This window comes from Chondrus crispus, genomic scaffold (assembly GCF_000350225.1).
Source record: "Chondrus crispus Stackhouse genomic scaffold, scaffold_71, whole genome shotgun sequence".
Lineage (NCBI taxonomy): Eukaryota > Rhodophyta > Florideophyceae > Gigartinales > Gigartinaceae > Chondrus > Chondrus crispus.
The window spans coordinates 64430-84334 of record NW_005178661.1 but is presented as its reverse complement, the minus strand read 5'-3'; the positions used below and the strand labels follow the sequence as shown (position 1 = coordinate 84334).

Genomic DNA, 19905 nt, shown 5'->3' with positions numbered 1-19905 from the left:
GACGCGGAGCGCGGAGAGTTAGACGGGTGAGGCGTGGTGCCTTTGGAACAGGGAGGGAGGGAGGGAGAGCATGACGTCTGGTGGATACCTACAGTATTGCGCTACATGTACTGGAAAGCGATGCAATTGGATTAGCGAACGAAGGGTAGCCAGGTGTCGGAGGATGAATAGATCGGAAGGGCAGGGAGAGACACAGTTGCGAATGGGGCCACGTGTAAATTGGTGTAAGTCAGTGTAATGTGCACTGCTGTCCCCCTTCCGTGTGGTCCAGTTAGGAGGAGGAATGGTGATGGATGAGCGTTGATTGTTGAGCAATGTCAGCGAGGGGGCCCAGCACGGCCTCGCCAGCGGGCCCCGTTCCCTGTTGCCCGCTCTTTTTCGATTCATTCTGTGGGACAACGACACAAATGCATTTCCTCCCACCTCTCCGCTCCCCCTCGCACAGTCCTTCCTATCGCCCCTTCTCGCCCGCACTGCCGTCTTCCCGCCCGCACCGCAATCTTCCAGCCCATGACCCCCACCCACTTCGGTCGAGCCCCTCACCTCATTCCACTCGTTCTCCGTATCTCCCCAAACCATGGCCGCCTCCGTCGTGCCCTCGCGTGCACGGGCGGGGGGTCGCCTCCCGGAGCCCAGCCCGGGCCCCACTCCCACCCCCTCTAGCCCCACGCAGGAGCCCTACCACGTCCGCCTTATCCTGCAAACAGATTCCCTGCGCGGCCCTGCCCTGTCTTCCTCCGAAACCTATGTCATCCGCTGGCAGCGCGGCACTCGCCAAGTCAAGACCTCACGCCCCGCTTCCATCTCTGCCACGGGCAACTACACCGCAAAGCTCTCCCTTTACGTTACCGTCCGCCGCGCTGGCCCCGCCTTCATCGCAGACAACCCCGCTGACCCGTTAGACTCCACAATCCAGCTTTTGCAATCCCCCGACGTGGCCCCCATTGCCGAGACGCGCATCGACATCCCCGGCTTTCTCCAGGCTCTGGTCCAGGCCGGCCGCAAGTCGCTGCCCCTCTCCCTCGCACTCGCCCCGGCAGTCGACCTTGGTGCCACCCTCACCTTCAACACTATTGGCGGAAGCTCCCTCACCCCATACACAGAGCCCGGACGCCCAGCACCAATGCTGGCCGGTATGCCACCGCACTCTGCCCTTGCGCTATCTGATCCCGGTGAGGCCGCTGCAGCGGCCGAGCTCGAGCGCTTGCGTGCGGATGTCAGGGAAAAGGAAGGCAGGATTGATAAGCTTGCAGACTCTACCGACAAGCTCGACCGCGCCGTGCAGGAGCAAGCCCGTCTGGCCAATGGCGCTGTTCCGGCGGGGGACGTCGCGGCACTGCATGTGCGTATCAAATATCTTGAGGAGGAGAAGGCTTCGGTCGAACGCGAGAAGGAAGAGGTTGAGAAGAAGGTCGCCGCACACGTTGCTCATGCGCAAAAGATTCGAAACACTTACAACCAGCTCGCAGGCTGGTATAACAACTTGCGGAAGGAGCACGTCGAACTCCAGGCAAAGCATCCATCGCCGATAGGAGACCAGACCACCACCGACAGGGAACTTCCACAGGATGTGCCCACCACACATGAAGCAGAAATGCGCAGCCTTGAACGAGAACGCAATGAGCTGCAGGACCTGCTTGACCGCGAACGATCGGAAAAGAAGGAGATTCATTCACGCAATTCCGAATTGCTCGAGAGCAAGGCCCGAACGCTGGTCGAACTGAGAGAACAGTGGGACGTTACTCAGAACACACTGTCCACCACACAGAGGTCTAAAGAGGAACAGATGGAAAAGCTGCACGTTCTAGAACAGTCCGTCACGGAATTGCAAGCCCAGCTGGAAATCAAAGAAGCGGAAGTGTCCCAGCGGTCGAGAGAACTTGCCGACGCGACTGCTGCTACGGAAATGGCCATGAGCCAGCACGAACATCACATTCAACAAGCTGTCAAGGCTGCAGTTGATGAAGCAAAAGCAGAAGCGGAGCGTGAGCTCGACGAGCAAATTAAACGGCATAAAGAGGCAGTCGAACAATTAAGAATAGATGCAGACAGCGCTCGAGACACCATCCGCGAGAAGCAACGATCGGAGCTCAAAGCAGAGTTCGATGACGAGTTGGAACGAATCAAAAAGAACGTTCAGGACGAACAGGCGGAGATGTATGCTGAGAAATTAAGCCTTCTTCACAGTGAACGCGATGCAATCGTAGAGGAAAAGGAAGAAAACGTCAAAAAAGCGTTGGCAGAGGCCAAGGAGTCGTCTGCGGCAACTGCAGAGGCTAGACAAATGTGGGAAGAGAAGTTGACAAGAAATGAGAAGGAACGGCTTGCGCTTGAGGAGAAGGTACGAGACCTGATGCAATCGAGTGCGGCATTAGAAGAAGAAAAATCAAGGTCTTTAACTACGATGGAGGAAGCTCATCGGAGCGAAGTCACGGAGCTTCAGAGTGCCAAAGAGCATGTGGAGGCCGAACTGTCCAGAGCGCAGGAAGCCCTAAAAGATGAGAAGAAAGTCACTCCTAACCACGGAGATAACGAAAGCGTTGTCGTTGCAGTCCAGGAAGAGTTGAGGCAAGCCAAGGCGGAGGTAGAAGCTCTGCAAAAGGAAAATGCGCAAATGCAATCTTCGCCAAGAGACGTGCAAGTGACTGGAAGTGGAAATCACGAAAATGCCGCAGAGCTTGAACGAGAAATTTCAGAATTGCGAGTTCTTCTCAAAAGAGAAAGTGACAAGAAGTCAGAGGCGACCAGGCTGCTGCAAAACGCGGATGCAGAGCATGATGAGTTGCGCGCAATGGTGACTAGACTGCGTTCAGAACGGGATGAAGCGCAACAAGGAGCGAAACTAACCAAGAACGATGTCTCCAATCCGGAGGTTGGCCCGACTGCGTCAAGAAGTGCGTCTAACATAGAAAATCATCTCGACTCTTGCAACTTTTTAGAGGAGAGGGACAAGGCACTGAGGGAAGTATTCAGGGTAAGAAAATTGATGAAGAAGGAAATCAGTCGTCTGAAGAAGGAGAATGACGAGCTAAGTCGTCAAGTAGAAAACGAGAACCGCACGGACAGCGAGGGTGTAGAGCGATCTCTTACGGGCTCCAGTGCACCTGAAGTATCAGAGATGAAGACTGAAAGGGACCACGCTCTGGCGCAGCTGCAGCAACTGCGGGCAAGTATGAATGAGGCGAAAGAAGTGCGATCAGCTGAGTTGAACAGAGCTAAAGACAATGCCGAAGCTTCTATAGGAGCTCTCAAATTGGAGATGGAAGCTTTCAAAGATTCTGCGAAATCCAGAGAGGAGTTGCTTGAAGCTAAAATTGCAAGACTCGACCAGGACCTTAAACTGGAGGTTTCTTCATCACATGAGCTATCTGAAAAGCTTCATCGGAGTGAGGCATCGCTAGTAGAAGAGCAATCAAAGGTGCATGCAGAGCGTCTCGCGAAGGAGAAGGAAACGACACGTTTAGGAACTCTTTTAGAGAATTTGAAATCACAGGAGGCTTCTTTGTCCACTGAGCTCGCCACTGAAAGGGGTCAGCGCGAAGAAATGCACCGTTTACTCTCGGTAGCAGACACAAAGTTGGCAAAATTAGAGACAGAGCTTTCGCACGGGCAAGAGAGCCGCCGTGAAAACTTGGATACTATAAGGACTATCGCAATCGAAAGAGATCAAGCGCAGGAGGCATTAAAGCAAGCTGAAAAACGCCTCGAAGTGTCTCAGATGCGTGTCTCAGATGTTCAGCAGGAGCTATCCGAAGCAAAAGAGAAGTTACAGAATCTGGAATCTTCCCGAGAGTACCTCCAGAAGGAGGCAAGCGAAGTAGGTGGTAGAAATCAAGCTGTCGGTGAGGAAGTAGCCGTGCTGCGGGCAGACCTCAAGCAGACTCAAGTGGAGTTAAGCAAAGCGTTGCGGGATCTTGAAATTGAAGTGCAAAAGGGTTCCCATCGTGCCGAAAGAGAAAACGCATCTACACTAGAATTGCAAAAACAGATTGAAGCGCTAACAGCCGAGTGTAATACCATGCAATCCAAGTATGACGATAAGGTGAAGGCGTATCGAGCCGTACAAGAATCCCGCAAGAATATTGATTTGTCGTTAAATGAAACTCAGGCTAGCTTAGCCAGCCTAGAGCAGGCTGTATCAGAGAAAGATGAGAAATGTCACCGGTTAGAGGCAATGCTGTCCGACGTGGAAATGGCGAGGGAGCAGACGACTTCCAAATTGAAGTCTTCTAATCAAAATGAAAGTATAGCAAAGCAGGAGCTCGAGAGGCTGAAAGCAGAAATCAATTCTTTAACGAAAGAAAAAGCCATTGCATCTGAAAACGTCAGAGAGTTAAGTGCAATGCGTGACCAGCTCAGTGTCATGCATGAGGAGAACGTGGAGATGGTCTTAGCGGAAAGAGAACGAGCTGACCGGGAAACAAAAAGGGCTGCGGATTTGCGGAAGGAAGTACAAAGTGCAATGTTAGAGGTTGACAACGTAAGGGCTGAAATGGAAGAGCTGCAAGCAAGGTGTTCCGAACTGAAGAAGGAGAATGCATCATTGAAGGAGGTTGGAGATGAACGCGAATCAGATTTGACCAAGCGGACCGACGATTTAATTGGTGCTCGCATGTCACTTGCTTACGCACAGGAAGAAGTTGTTCGATTGCGAAACCGGTTAAGAAAACTTGCACAGAGTGGTCAGGGCAGCTTGTCTTTTGAGCAATAGAAGAAAGCGAAAGCGATTGAACCGCCCCGTCGCAGATAGGCAGCACACGAGAGAATCCCTCGTGAATAGAAACCTGTGGTCATCGATTCCTACTAACACGAAAGGAGAGCGTTTGCTTCGGCCTCCAAAACTCCTTCTACTTGACATCTGCTATTTTGAACACCCCCGCGAGAAGAGCTTAGGCATGTTTGGTCCATGATCTCAGCGCGGTGTCACAACAAATCCGAAACACTATTGCTACAATGAGCTCTATTTAAAACTAAGGTCTGTTTATTTTACTTCACAGGCAGAGTCACAAAATTAGTAAAAACTTTTGTCTGACGTTTCTAATTCAACTCTACCACCGCAGATGGAACGTCATTTAAGTGGCATCCAACACTCCTGTGACCCCTCTCCAGTGCACGTGATTCAATCTCCTGTCAATATTGCCTTGGCACGTAGTCTGTCGTGCCTCAGATCTGGGAATATGGACATCAACAATTCAACCATTTCCGTTGCCGTCGTCGTCTCTCGCCCAAGGTGGCACTTCACCCGTGAATCTGTAGTCAAACAAGAATTCTTCCCCTGGTTCTACAACTCTCTTCGTAAACAGCGCCACGTACGCATCTCCTCTAACTCGCACAAGCTTACTCGCGCAGTTCTCTTTGTCTCCTGGCTTCGTGTGGTTGCAAAACTTAGCCTTGCTTCCCAGTAGTCCCCCATCGATAACCAATGACTCAGTGACGTTGAAGATATAGGTCCGGTCAGTGGCATCATACAACCTACCGATCATGTCTGCGAGACGGGTGTCGATAAGCTGACCGCTGTATGCCCCCACAAGATCACCAGCCTCGAAGCGCTCACCGGCAAACAGTCCAAACCCATGAACGGGTGAAGTGCCCACAAAAGTCTTTTTATGCTTCGCAATCGATGCTGGAACGTTGCGACATTTGCGTTTCGACAGCGAGATTTGTCCCGGTAACAGCGTACAGTCGCACCCGCAGAAATCTGGGCTGCAGGCTCTGTTCTGATCCCAACAAGGGCATAAGGAATCATGGCAACTCCCTTCCTCACAAGCACATCCAAAGTGCCGGTTCCTGCAGACTCGAGCACTGGAATTGCCTAACGACTCAGCACGAGGTTCGATCCACACAATTCCTCCGGTCTGTCCCCCTTCTCCATACCTTCCGGCATTGCAGCCGCATGTAGTCTCACAGAACATTCCCTTTTTCACGCAAGTACAACTTTCTGTTGTGCAAGGCCCATTGTGATGACATGGCACGAAATCTTGATCCACCGCGCAAGCAGTATCAGTCTCTTTCTCAACTACAGTCTTAGCAGATATCTTATTGTTGTTCTTGTTGTCCTTGTCCTGCGAACTAATTTGTTTTCGCTTGTTGGCGTCCACGCGATGCGGTTTCCGTGCTTTTTGAATTTCGTGCAAGGCGATGTCTGTTTCGATATTGTCGTCCAGTTTCATCGAAACTTCTATGCATGTTCGAGAACCGAGAATGACAGACAGCGAACAAGGATCCATACCAAACATCGGTACTCCTTCTCTCAGCAGGACAATCTCTTGGGGAGACCAGTTTTGATCGAAATCAATATCTGTGTCTTCAGGAACTGCAAGCCAACAGTGCTTTGAACATGGTAAAGCTTTTTCCGTAACCAGCTGCTTCTCTCTTGCTGAGGCAGCGAGATCTTCTATTGGCAAGACAGGCTCCACATCGACATCAGCATGTTGCGGGCACGGAAAGCAGTGACATGTAAAACAAAAGGCCTTCAAAGGGTTAATTCGAGCGCTCCAATCTTCTTCCAGAGGCATATCATCTTCGACAGGAATGGACTTTGCTTCGGCCACAGCGCGAGACATTTCTTTTTCCTTTTTTTGTCGGGCGCTTTCGGATCTTTTCTCATGCCTTCGGTCCTTAGCAACTCTCGCAATTGCTTTAATACGTCCCGTCTCCTTAACGCCAAGTGCAGTCGCAAGAACCCTCCATACCGACTCATCGAATTTCTTGCCTTTAAATTTATCAAGAACTGCCAGAATAGATTGACGACATCCCTCTCTCCATCGCGCTTGAGCCATAGAGTAATAAGTACATCTTTCAATATCATCCTTCGGCAGACTGAATCTTCCATCTTTTCCAACTTCCCCATCGCTCAAATCCAGTTGCTGCCCTGCATCATCAGCCATATCCTCGTAAACTTCGAACGCTAGTTCGCAATCGTCATCCTGATCGCCAAGAAAAGGCATGTAGGGCTCTACATGAAGCTGCTTGCCAGCCCAGTAGTTGTCGCGAACTGGAATCCAAGTATCATACTTGGGTACTGAAGCAGTCTCCGGCATCTTCACGCGAATTACTCTGGAGGAAACACCTTTCTTTTGCACAGAGGATGGGCGCGTGGCGGAGTTTAGGTTCAAAATCTCGTCGAGTGCACTTAACGAAGGGTCAAATTGCGTGACTTGTTGCTCCGGCAAATCGTCGATTATCTTTTGAAATCGATGGACGACGAGCCAGTCTTGACGACGAATGCAATCGTCCCGATTAACTCGTTCCTTTGGTAAGGATCCTTCTTGCTCCACAACTTCCTTTCTTACTCGCTTTTTCGCGTAGGATTGGCACGCAGATAAATGCCCCAACATTATCCCACTAAGACAAAAATGCAAGATGCAACACATTATGGAATGTATGAAATGACGAGTCAGATGAGCTTCTCGTGCAAGGTATTAGCGAAAACTATAAAGGTTAATATGGACGCATACCTGACTAGGTCTGGGATTTCGTTGACAAGATCTCTGCGAAGCTTTGAAGGCTGTGACTGCACAGAGGCCTGCCCTACCCGGCGAGAAGCCATGACGAAGAAGATAGCCCTTCAACTGAAAGCGTAACTTGATGGCCCGAGAAAGCACAATTGCCTATGTGACACATATAGCCAGTGCAACTGCGATGGACTGCAACCTGGTTTCACTCTTGATGCTACTGCGTTCGATACAACTGGCAGCAACAACTCGTGAAATTGTGGAGTACTGAAAAATTCTGGGCAACGAACGAAGAGGGCACAAGCAGAATGACGTTGTTCACCTGTCTTCAAATGAAAAATATTCGACCAGCGCGCATTGCTCTGTCCATTGATCACAGCATGTCCACCTTCTCGTGTGCTCTTTCGTTTACTGTGTTCTTTGTCGAGATTAGCTGAATAACAGTTGATTAGTGCCGTGAACAGTCTGAACTTTGCGAAGTACCTTTCCAAGAGGGCAAGATTTCGTCTTCTGGGGAAGGTGGGAGCAGGAGCATCGGAAGGCAAATGCGCGGGAAGCCTGTTGATCCACAATTAAATTATCTGCATTTACAATATGCTGCCCTATTGTATCATACTGTACACAATACGTACTGTACGACATGCTGTACAGTGCTGTGTTTTTTAACTGCTCCATGCGACTATCACGCCGATCACGGCAATTAGATCAAGAGAGCCTGGTACAGTACGCAGATCTGCTCTGCCAGAAATACCGTTTTCAGTTTTGGGACGCCTAAATTCTAAACGCCTAAATTCTAAAGGGGCAAAGCAAAAGGGAAGAGCAAAATTGTCATGAAAGTTATTAGAAATCAAATTTTTTGACCAACGGAAAAGAAGAACGAAAGCTTGGACGTTTCTCAATACTAGGAGAATGGATGTTACTGAGAACCGACAGGTGGACACGTACAAGGTAGTGATACCCTCGTGAACGGGCGTGAACAGCAATGTAAACGACCGACACAGGCTGGCATGTCACAGAAGATGAGTGCGGTCCAATTCGAGTTGCAGCCGCACCACGGCGAGAGCGACTGCCACAGCGGCGAAAGTTGCCGCCCGATGGGAAAAGCGATAACGCAATATAGTTTGTCGTCCGAAAGGACGCGTACGAACAGCATAAATAATACAGTCATGCAGATTGTAGAAGAGAGAGAAAAAGGAGAATAGACACGACATTAGAAGGATATTCCTTCCCGGAGCATTGTTCCGTATCACCTCGCCTGTAGTATCGTTCACCCCCTACCACTGCATTTCCAGTTACGACATCATGTCTCAGAATCTTACAACTGTACAGTCAACCACACCGAGTAATACACCCCCATGCAAGGTTCCAACAACATGCAATACTCGCATCTTGCACTAATGAATGGGGTCACACAAAATACTCGTTTACAAGCGTCTGGCGCCTCTCGGAACGACTCTGCTCAGCGTGTGCAGTTAGCAACTCGCGCTTTGCACGGCGCAAATGACAAACTGCATCCTCGATACCCGAATTGTTCACCATTTCCTCCACTCCCGTAAAGCAGGCAATTACTTCCTCAAAACCTGGAATAACACACTCATTTGATTCTATCCCTTTGGTTCCATCTGCACTCGTCTTTTCACCCTGACCCTCATATTGCCCTGACCCTCATGCTGTGTTGTGGTTGTGTCGGTGCCCTTGCGTGTCACTGGAGTAGGACGGAGAGGATCTGTGGGGTCTGTTGGAAAGGATGATCCGTTTACTGTTGGGCATCTTCGTGGCCGCGTCCCCGTCTAGGACAGGTGTCTAACAGCAATGCAAGGTATGATAACCTGTGTTCACCGAAAAACCCCTGCCTAAATCCGGCCCCTGCCCCGACCGTTTCTGACTTCGTTTCAACATTAAATGCCCTTGGATACAACACCCGGCCGCAGAAGGCGAGAGTTGATTAGTTGAAGGAAATGATTTGTGAGCTGAAGGAACTCGTTGACGATTCGAAGGCCTCCATCTCAGACGCACCGGAAAGCAAATTTAACTTCTAGTCATAGCAGTCAGTTCTGTGGAGGTACGCTCGAGAATCAAAACTCCCTTTCGCTCGCCCATAGAGAGCGGCACGAGTATTAACGACAGTTTTTCTGCAACACGCAACTGCATAGCAACAATTTCTTCGCCTGCACCTCTAAGTCCGAAATGAATTCAAATTCAACCAAAGTCAGTGCAGTACTGCCTGTTCATATTCTGATTCTTTAGAAAAACTCGTTCGAAAGTGTGTTTGTTCCTGCTACGTACCAGAGATCTCGTTTTCGTATGTTAGTCTCTGGATTCGCAGGAATCACAAATGTGATGTAGAAATTTATGAATTACGGCATTAGTTCATATTGCAATCGCTGTTTGCATGTTTCCCCCAAACCTTGTCTTATAATTTGTTGCTAATGGTCGAATATATGCTCAAGGAGGAGACTAACATTTTGCAAATGCTTGCCCAGGTTGTCGTCACAACAGCACTATTGGATAGACTGTGACCTATTTCATGCAAGAACCAGAACAATCTGTAGTATGGCAGAGGCCAAATACACGTACCGTAACAGCCGCTACGGGTGCGTGACTAACTCGATCAGTGTTTGACTCCATAAATACCTTCAAGAACTTTTCGCAGATTATTTTTTTGAATTATTCGTGTTGTTTCCAACATAAACCATCCAGCTAACATTGGGATGCTGAAGATGTTCCCTGAACCAAATTGCCCCACAATGCAAAGGGTAAACAGGATCTTAAAAGGAAATCCTTTTCAAGATCAGCCTATATGACGTGCAGTGGCAATGCTTCGGAATTACAAAATGTGTAAGACGAAAGCACGAAAGTTTATCGTGTTATGTGCTCGTCAAGATAATTGAGGCTCTGTCGAAATGGTATCTTTTTTTGTGGTAAGGTTTCAGAAAAAGGTTGAAGAAGTTGCTCAGGGATTTCGTATGCTGTGAATGCTGGGTAGTACATGAAGGATCGTTCCGTATCAAAACAGCGGACTTTGTTATTCAAATACACTTATGACGAAAGAGACCTACCACAATGCTGTGTTGGAACTTTGCTATATCTTTACCATAGTATATAAGGTAAAACCCGTTGTAGTGCATGTTTCTATCGGAGAAGACAGAGCCAAAGACACATGGAATATCATATAGAGGCCCAATAAATTAGCAAGCGTGTGAAAAGCATGACAAATATGCGTGGTGATAATATTCATACGCTCACCGTGCCGTCGCAGTCCATGCTGTGGGTATTGTATATTTAGAAAACCTTAGAGTAAAGATACAGACAGTCTGAATTTTCGATCTGGACGGAAGAAAGCATGGAGAATAAAGGGCATGTCGTCGCAGTGAATAGATCTTCAGAGGTGCTTTGACCAAAGGTCTGAGATAATACACCAAACAAAACATGGACCAGCTAGCGTACCGGGAAAACAACGTAAAGGAAGGAATTCTCAGCGATGCTACAATAGTCCAATGCGTCCCAATTGTTTCTCCTTCAGCCTGTCGCGCAATAAACACGTTTGGCCATCTGATTTGTATCAACAAAATATCTACGCAGAACAAACGCGAAAAGTCGAACTGTCGAAATGATAATGTCGCCAGCACCCGGGCAAGAAAATCTTTCAGACGGAAAAATCGCAGCACTGAAGTAAGAAGGGCGCGAATAATTGTCTTGGATATATAGGATTTCGCACACGTTAGTCGTTTGGCCTGTCGAAAGAGAGTTTAACTATACATTCTTCTCAATAAATTGTTCAAATTAGATAGGAGGCCAAATACTCCCATTCTGTGGAATAGTTCTTCGACGAAGCCCGGCGGAATTTCATAGTCGAACTTGCGTTTCATTTCATTCTTAAAAATGATGAGGGTGCGCATTTTAGACGCTGTTCCCATCTCCGCTGGTCCCACTTCCGCTGCATTATCTCGTTCAATTTCTTCGCGCAGAAGCTGAACGAAAGATGCCGCGAACTCGGAATTTTCTTCCCCTGGGATTGAGCAAGGAAATGCATAGACAAAGAGGGTACAGGAATGTCACGAGATTTGTTCGCAGGAATGCCATACTTCATCACCAACGCATGTCGACCGGGGCCGGCAGATTTGAAGCTGTAGATCACGGCATGTCAGTGCAAGTTGGGCATGTTCAGACCTTGGGGGACGACTATCCTCGCATCTATCATGAAGTAAGGCATCTCAGTATTAAAATGGACGCCTACCTAGAAACTTCCACTTAAGTGATTGTTCACTTCACAAATTGATTCCTCTTTCCCTTGCGTCGAAGAACCATGGCAACTAACGCCCCTCAAAAGCATATCTCTGCACCTGACACATTTCTTCTTCAGAGGAAAAGGGCTGGGAATCGCAGCGACCGCTCTCTGCCAGGTCATGGACAGGAACGAGAGCCGAAAATGACACTTGAACACGAACAAAAAGATGATTCTGAATTCTTTCCGAGAGATGAAAATGCAGTTTGCGATCGTTTGAAGGATGAAGCATCTAAGAGTCTCGCTAACTTCCCTCTCAGTTCCGGCGATGACCAAACGAGTGGAAACTCATCATGCTCTCATCACGACATAGCGGATGAAGATATCTTTATGCCGCGACGCAAACGTGTGCGTATTTCCAGAGGAAATATGTTTGGGAAGTAATCAAACATCTGCCCTGATGTAGGCGTACAATGCAGAGGACGCTCTCCCGTCCGATTCAAAATTATGAACACGATCATCTGTCATGCTTGTAAAAGTTCCGTTTAGGACTGAGAGGGGACGCAAAAATTGCTGTTGGTATGGCAAGAATCGCAGTTTACCACCGGGAAAGGTTGCTGATGCCCTCCCCCCCGTTCTCTCCGATGAGGAACAGCCTCATTTTTTTTTACAAATCATCACCAAACTTTAAGCGGACGCCATCCTCTTGCTTCCCCATCATTTTTTTAAAGTGTCTGAAGATATGCTACCCCATTTCCCTTTACTATGGAAATGGAAGGCTAGTATTGTTTAAAACGCACGCAACAGCTTCAGAATGTGTCCTTTTCTTGGTTTCCCTTAGCATACCAGTTCCTCGTGATTTCGTGTAACTTGGGGGGGTATTTTGTGTATATGCTACTCTTTTTCGCAATCGCTTCCTGCGCCATATCTCGATTTCGTGTCCTTTGCGCAAAGCTCGACACGTGAGCTGTCAAATAAACCTATAGACAAGGTGAAAGTAAACGAAACTCTGAAAGCTTCGGTTTGTTTCTTAGCTTCTCAGAAATTGTTCTCAGTTCTGCACGGTATTGAACACAAAACAGATTATTGTGACGTTTGAATCAAAGACTGGAGAGAGAGTATCCCTTGACTTCTTCATCACTTTCATCGCATCGAACTGCAGGGAGAAGGCTCTTTTGCCACTGACTACCAGCGTTCTCAAACCTGACTAGAAGTTCGATCTCTACAAAAGTTGCAGGAACAAGCATGAACGAACAGGATATGGGTGCCAGAACAGACTCAGATGGGATGAATTATTGTGTTACTCTCGAAGATATTGATATGGATCTTCTTGTTGGTACTGGCTTCAATAAGACTGCGTTCCGAGAGAGCCCTCGAGATGTAGAACCGACAGAAATGACGGTTGAAGACTTGGATCCAGACTCAGCTTTGTTGCAGCCCCAAAGTTTCTTTTCTGTGGATCTTCTAGGTGAGGTTTCTCCGCGCAACATTAGCGATGACCGCGAGCTTCCATTGGACAAAGAATGTCTAGTGCCGTTTCTTTCCGATAGTAGGGATTTCGATGGCCCTCAGCAGGATCCAAGCGAAGCTCGCCCGCATACCGCATTGCTCTCGTACCCTGGCGCAATAACAGCGGAGCCGTTATGCACGCAGCCCCTCTCCCTTGATCAACTAGTTGCACTTCCTGAAAGTGTCATGCTCGATGACGAGTTCGCGGCGTTTGCGTCTAGTCCGTTTGCTTCAGAAAATGGATGGCAAGACGTCACACCCATGACGCTTTCCACATCGCCAGAAAACGCCCCGCCTGCATGCTCGAATCAGTTGCTTCTGCTTCCACCGGAAGAACAGAAACCGCCGCCCTTTCAAAAGCAACAATATTCGCAACTTCAACCCGTACTTGGATCAGTCGACTGCCCGACCACTGCGACTGCAGAGATTGATTCTCGATTAAAGACTGAGAATATCCCTGTGAAACCGTCCAAGAAAAAGAGAGAAAAAGTGAAAGATGGTATCAATCGCGGTGCAAAGGCTGTACTAGAGACTCAACCGGTCTCCTTGGGACTCGACAAGGCACTGAAGAAAAAATTAAGCGGTAGGAGAAAGGTATGTTAACTTCCCAGCTTTTAGCATACGTACAAAGCCAACAAGCAAGACTTACCCTGACAGCACACTAACGACTTGCCTGCTCTCTGATTTATACTTGCGATCCTGCCTTCGTCCATTGCTGGTGACATGGCTTTTCCCTTACTTCACTTGACAAAAAACTATTCTACGGGTCATCATGAATCCTGGGATAGGCCGGCGCAAACTCCCACCTTTCTTTAGAAGAACGGAAGAAACTACGAGCAGAGAGAAATCGAGAATCGGCCGAAAAGAGTAGAATGCGGCGAAAGCAGATGGTCTTGGAGTTGGAAACCAATGTCGCGTTTCTGCGCGAAGAGAACCGAGATCTCAAAGCGAAAGTTGAAAAATACCATGGGCAATTGACTACAGCAAGTGAGGAGGTGACCAGGAGGGCAGGGGGGAGAGGAGAAGGTGCGCAGGTGGCGACGATGGAAATTCCCATGTTGTATGAAGCGCTGAGCGCTTTGCAGAGGTGTGTAGAGGAGTGTCCGAGAACGTTTCACCGGGGCCCACGTACTCCTGTCATTCCACTCAATATCTCCAGGACGCCACGGCGATAAATCTTGCCAGAGTTGACAGGCATTTACAAGTGTGACTCTTCAAGACAAGGTGCCAGCGGAATGACTTCAACCGCTTCGGGTTTTCGGTGGCGCTGAAAGGGGCCTTTACTCGTGTGGCGTAGCAATCAGAAAGGCGCAGATAGGACTTAGACAATATCCCATGGGCCGCGACAATAGACAAACGCTGCGGTAAAGGGTTGTCATGGCGTTTGAATTGCTTGACTGGATTAAAAAAAAACAATCACAAGGCTATCTCATGAAATTTGAGGCTTTGTTGTGTCATGAGACTTGGGCTTGAACCATGAAAGGACTTCTTCTTCGTGAAAGTGAAGCTCTCGGGCCGGAATGACCAGAGAGTGCAAGGGCGGCCCGAAGTCAGTTTGACGTAGAGTGCCCAGTGATGCGTAAACGATTAGCTGGTTTGGTTGGCCTATCCGTGCGACGCCCACAGCCATCGTATCTTCCACAAGCTCGTCGGCCTCTAGAATAGAGTCAATCTCTAGCAGTTGGTCGATAGCCTGGTTGACAGTCATGTAGCGAGGAGGTTCATAAAGTTTTTTCCCTCTAGCAAGGCTTTCCAGGGAAGGCTCTTTGACCTTGATATCGAGGAGGCAAAGGGTATGTAAGCCATTTCTTCTATTCTGGAGTAACTTTGGGTAGTAACTCGTCGGGCGGTCTGTGTCAGTCCAGAAACAGAGACTGATTGCTTGTCCAAAGAGATAGAGCTGCAGGCCGGTGACAGCGATAGCATTGATGATGGAGGCATTGTGCACAACGTTAACTTTTAAACCTCTCTCTCTGGCACGAAGCCAGAGATCTGTGTGTGTCGTTGCGCCAAAAGGGTCACCGATAACGAGGAATGCGGCGCCTCCCGGTTGAGATTGGGCATTTGTGAGGATTTCCTGGGCACGTTCTTCAACAAATTCGCGGTCTGCGATGCAGACAGAACGGCCGTAAGCCTTCTCGAGCGCTGGGGCGGAAACGCCTAGAATTGAGGTGTATGCTTCGAGATAGACGACTCCTGCTGAACGAATGAGGTCCATGCCACGTAGTGTGACATCGCGCTCGTCGCCAAGGCCAAGTCCGATAAGATGCAAGACGCCAGAGGAAGAGGGAGCAGTAAACTCTGAGGAAGCCCTTTTAGAGGGATCCTCGTTGAGAGGCGAAGGAGACATCGTTGAGGGGCGAAGGAGACATGTCAAATGGGATTCTGAAAGAGCGCTGCGGGTGAATTGCGAGCATTGAGTGTGCCAGAGGGAGAGGAGGCACGAAATCGGGGCCACGTTTTTTTCTTTGCGACCGATCGGTGGCTGTAATGCATGGTGTAATGCGAAGGACCGTCTCAGAGCCGTCTCAGAGCCGTCTCAGAACGTTCTCAGAGCGTCTTTCAAGTTTGTCCTAGTGTCAACCGTTTGCTGCATTCTCGAGCCAACTCAACCGTGCACCAAGCTGTCCGGACAGTTTCCCACAGTGTGAACTGTCGACATTCTCTTCCGCCCTCCGAGACAAATGCATCGGACGCCACATGGATCGTCCGCCGCCACCGCGCCGCAACCGTCCCCCGCCGGGGCCTTCCTCACGCGCGAGTCGTCGCCGTGGCTATGGCTCTGGTTCCGGCCCCGGCCCCGGCCCCGGCCCCGCTAACGGCCCTCACCACCCTCGTACCCATTCTTCGCCAAACCGCCAAAACGCATTCTCAACCTCCCCTTCCCCGCGTCCTCGCTCCAAGAATCGTGGCCGTCGTCGCGGCAACCCCTCCTCCGCCAATTACAATCCCAATGGAAACGCTCCTCACAATCTCGCACCCACTGTTGCCGTCAAGCTCGTCGTTCGTCGCTTGCCGCCCACCCTCACTGCTGACAAATTCGCAGAAATTGCAGACCCCGCAGGTGCGAGCAGAGCCGTGTGGCGATCTTTTGCCCCTGGAAGCGCTTCGGCTGCATCGGGCCCCGTCAAGCGCCTGAGGCTGGTTACTCGCCATGCCACTGCCTATCTTGCATTTGTCAACATGGATGATGCCGTGGCCTTTACTCAAACTTTCAATGGCATCAAATTCCAAGATCCTAATGCCCCTCCCTCTTCTCAGAATCATGACTTTATTGCACGTGTTGAGAGGGCGCCCTGGCAGCCTGTTCCTCCTCTCACCAAGATAACCAAGCCTTTGCCTCTACATGGCACAATTGAGCGCGATCCCGACTACATGGCTTTCGTCGCCCGTCTCGAGGATGAAACCAAGAAAGAGCTTTCCGGCGCTAATGCGCTTACAGTTGCTCAGACCAGCGCCATATTTTCGAGGGGTCCAGGAAGCAACCCGAGCGACACCCAAAAGAGGGATAACACCTCTGCTAGTGTCTCGACCAGTACAGGAAAGGCTGGCGCCTTGGCTGTCAACGGTTCCGAGCTAAGCACCCCACTTATGGAGGATGTCCGTGCCAGACGGAAAGAGAGGGATAACAGGAAGAAGACCACAAAAGTTACACCAAGGGCAGCGAGGGGAAAGGCAAGGCATCCGCATCCAAGTGATTCGCCTCATAAGCAGCAGACAGAGTCACCGGGGAAAGTGACATCATCGATGAGGAAAAAGAAACAGCGAGAGCGCGCGCGAGCATCGGAGATCGCTAACGCAGCTAAGAGGCAAGAAGATATGCAATCAGCCAAGCGAATCGGGAGTCCGGCGATTGATAGTAAGCGCGGAAGCAACGCCGAGCCCCGCCGTGATTTCGTTGAACCTAGATTGACAAGCAACTTGCCTACGCTTCCCAAAACCGGCGGTCATCCAAACGGCGGGACATCAGGAGTCCCGACTGCGTTTACCAAGCAGAGCTTACCACGGGGGGGATCGGGACGTTCCAGATCTGGACGCGGTCGGCCTAAAGGACCAAATATGACTGTCCCTCCTGGTGCGGCGAACGACTCTGTCGACTCTCGCGCATCAGTAAGAGTGCTCAGGAAGGACCTGAGAAATGGAGGTTAGCTGCCCAGATGTATTGAGGATCCTCAGCATGAGTTTCCTCTGTCCAAATTTGATTTTCAAGTGAATGATATATGCCTTGTGCGATTTACAAAGGCGTAGGGTTCAGTGAAGCTACAAGCTCTGAAAGGCAACCAAACGTAATTTCTTGTCTGGGAATAGTCAATGATAGCAGGGGCTTCAATGACTGAGTGATGGAGAAGGAGGTGATGTTTGTCCAGACTTTAATGCAAGCTACCGTCTCTTCTGCAACATTTCCCTTCGACTTGTCGTCTACTAGACGATACGTGTGCCATGATGCGCTGGAAGAGCAGTTTGGTTGAAAGCATTACTGGTATTGTGCTTGGCCACTCAGTATTATTGATAAATCGCGCGCATTACTACGAGAACGATCACTGCGGCATTCCACTGTGCTGTGCTATGTGCTCCTGGATTCGAGAGCGGAATGTAGTGAGGAGGAATTAGGGGCGCATCTTGTTGCCTTCTGCACAGACGCATTGAGGGAAAGCGCCATAAGTGCCGGACTTCAAAATGACCTCGAGGTCAAGCTGCTTGCATCGCCTGAAGCTAAACATGATAGCTGGGGAAAGTAGTTGAAGAATCGAGTGTGCTCTGAATTAAAACAACGAGAACCAGCACATAGGAAGCGAAGTCTGTATTATGTGCGACAAATTGGAACCCCGTACCCCTCGACGGGACTTGTCATGCCTTATTTCCCACATGTGAACGTCAGACTCATGGGGGAAACGTGGATATGACGGGCAAAGAAGAGGAGTCTCGGTACGGCAATGCCAGGGTGTGATTTGCATGCAATGTGACCCAGTTCACTTTTGCAGAATTGTAACCAATAGAAAAAAAAAAGTTGGAACGTGGCGGTATAAACATCTAATCCTACTTCTATGACACGGGCTGCAAAACAAACTATTGGACACGCGAACGTGTCGGTAGATTAAGACCATTGCTTATTCTAGTCTCCAGTCGATGAGACAGCGATGAAAGTTGGGGTGTCTCAACTTTCGAATGGCGCGGGCCTCGATCTGGCGTATTCTATTTGGTGGGACGCAGTAGATAGCACCAATCTCTTCAAAATTCTTGCTCTTGCCGTCATCAAAGCCGTAACGCATGCGCAAAACTTCACGCTCTTTCGGTGTGAGCATGAGCAAAACGTTTTCAATGTCGTCCCGGAGCAATCCGGCCGACACTGCTTCCTCCGGAGACGCGGTAGGGTTCTCAATCATATCTCCCAGTGACACCGACTTGCCATGATCAAAATTATTCCCAAACAGCGGCACATCCAGGGACACCGTATCCGTCTCCAACGTCTTGTTCAAAATAAAGCTCAATCTTTCCTCCTTAATCTCAAGCATGCGTGCCAGCTCGCTATTCGTAAGTGGCCGGTTATTTTCCCTTTCAAAATCACGTCGAATTCGCTTTGCCTTCTTCGCAATGTCATTGACATGCGTCGGCAACCTAATGACGCGCGATGAATCAGAGATGGCTCTCTGAATCGCCTGTCGAATCCACCACGACGCGTACGTAGCAAAGCGAAAGCCCTTGGTATGATCAAACTTCTCCGCGCCCCGAATCAAGCCCAAGCTTCCCTCCTGAATCAAGTCTGCCAAGCTGATGCCATTATTCGAATACTTCTTCGCAATGCTAACGACCAAGCGTAGGTTCGCGCGCACAAGCCTATCCTTATACATCCTGGCCCGATTCAAATCGGCCTCAAACTGGTGCGGATCCTGATCACACGCGGCAGCCCATTCCTGCAAGCTTGCGCTCCTGACTGCGGGAGAGTCGCGATCCTTAGTGGCCCTCGAATACCTGGCGGAGATAGGGACGTCGCACGGCTCAGCCTCTCCGCCCTCCTTCGGAACGGGAGCTGCGTCGAGCTCGCGCTTGATTCCTTCCCAGTGGAGGAGAAGGCGAACGTGGCGTGCGCACTCGACAACTTCATGGCCCTCCAGCAGGTCGACTGAGCCGATCTCTTTCAAGTAGGCCAGGAGGCCACCGTCGGAGAGGTCCGAGCGGCCGTCGTTGAACGGGCGGCGCACGGGGCTGGCTTGCTTGGAGGAGGCGGGGGCGACCGAAGTGATCGGCTTGGGAGCTGCAAGCACCATGCTGGTGCGGCGCGCGCGTCGGATGACCGGGGGGATTCGCAAGCGGGTCGGGGGTGGCACGGTGCGCAGGAAGGGGGAAGAGGGAACAGGCATGGGCGAAAAGGCAACGGCGGGGGCCATGGCTGGTCGGGATCTGTGAACAGAAGGAAGAGGAAGGGGAAGGATGTGGATGCGGGCAGAAGGTAGGCGGGGGAGGGTGGGAGACTTCAGTCAAGGCTGGAAAGGGCAAATAGTCTGGACGGGGGGAGAGGGGTATCTGAGGGCGAGAAGGGTAGGGGGGGGGGGGGGGTGGCAGGGGGCTGAGGGTTTGCACCTGGGGGTTTGCGGGCCAATGGCATGGGGGGGATTATTCAGCGAGGATGCGGCGGTTGGAGATCTCGGAGTGAAGTGTACGAGATATTTTGGCGAGTGCTGGCAGCCATCCGTTGCCCACCACCCGTCAAGGGTCTTG

General features: G+C 50.1%; 5 protein-coding genes; 2 read left to right on the top strand and 3 right to left on the bottom strand.

The window, feature by feature from the left end:
• Positions 1 to 577: 577 nt before the first annotated feature.
• CHC_T00007371001 (hypothetical protein) lies at positions 578 to 5030 on the top strand. XM_005710963.1 is given in 2 exon segments: positions 578 to 4711; positions 4712 to 5030. 1 exon segment carries the CDS (start codon positions 578 to 580, stop codon positions 4709 to 4711), a length of 4134 nt encoding a protein of 1377 aa, XP_005711020.1. The 3' UTR covers positions 4712 to 5030.
• Positions 5031 to 5037: 7 nt separating this feature from the next.
• CHC_T00007370001 (hypothetical protein) lies at positions 5038 to 7549 on the bottom strand. Its single transcript, XM_005710962.1, has 3 exons — positions 7458 to 7549; positions 5198 to 7344; positions 5038 to 5048 (listed from the first exon to the last, which is right to left on the bottom strand). Exons 1-3 carry the CDS (start codon positions 7547 to 7549, stop codon positions 5038 to 5040), a joined length of 2250 nt encoding a protein of 749 aa, XP_005711019.1.
• Positions 7550 to 14443: 6894 nt separating this feature from the next.
• CHC_T00008650001 (Diphthine synthase) lies at positions 14444 to 15538 on the bottom strand. XM_005710961.1 is given in 2 exon segments: positions 14444 to 14617; positions 14618 to 15538. 1 exon segment carries the CDS (start codon positions 15536 to 15538, stop codon positions 14618 to 14620), a length of 921 nt encoding a protein of 306 aa, XP_005711018.1. The 3' UTR covers positions 14444 to 14617.
• Positions 15539 to 15888: 350 nt separating this feature from the next.
• CHC_T00007369001 (hypothetical protein) lies at positions 15889 to 18006 on the top strand. XM_005710960.1 is given in 2 exon segments: positions 15889 to 17337; positions 17338 to 18006. 1 exon segment carries the CDS (start codon positions 15889 to 15891, stop codon positions 17335 to 17337), a length of 1449 nt encoding a protein of 482 aa, XP_005711017.1. The 3' UTR covers positions 17338 to 18006.
• A 103-nt stretch (positions 18007 to 18109) lies between these two features.
• CHC_T00007368001 (hypothetical protein) lies at positions 18110 to 19574 on the bottom strand. XM_005710959.1 is given in 2 exon segments: positions 18110 to 18296; positions 18297 to 19574. The coding sequence occupies 1 exon segment, from the start codon at positions 19572 to 19574 to the stop codon at positions 18297 to 18299; it is 1278 nt and encodes a 425-aa protein (XP_005711016.1). The 3' UTR covers positions 18110 to 18296.
• Positions 19575 to 19905: the final 331 nt, after the last annotated feature.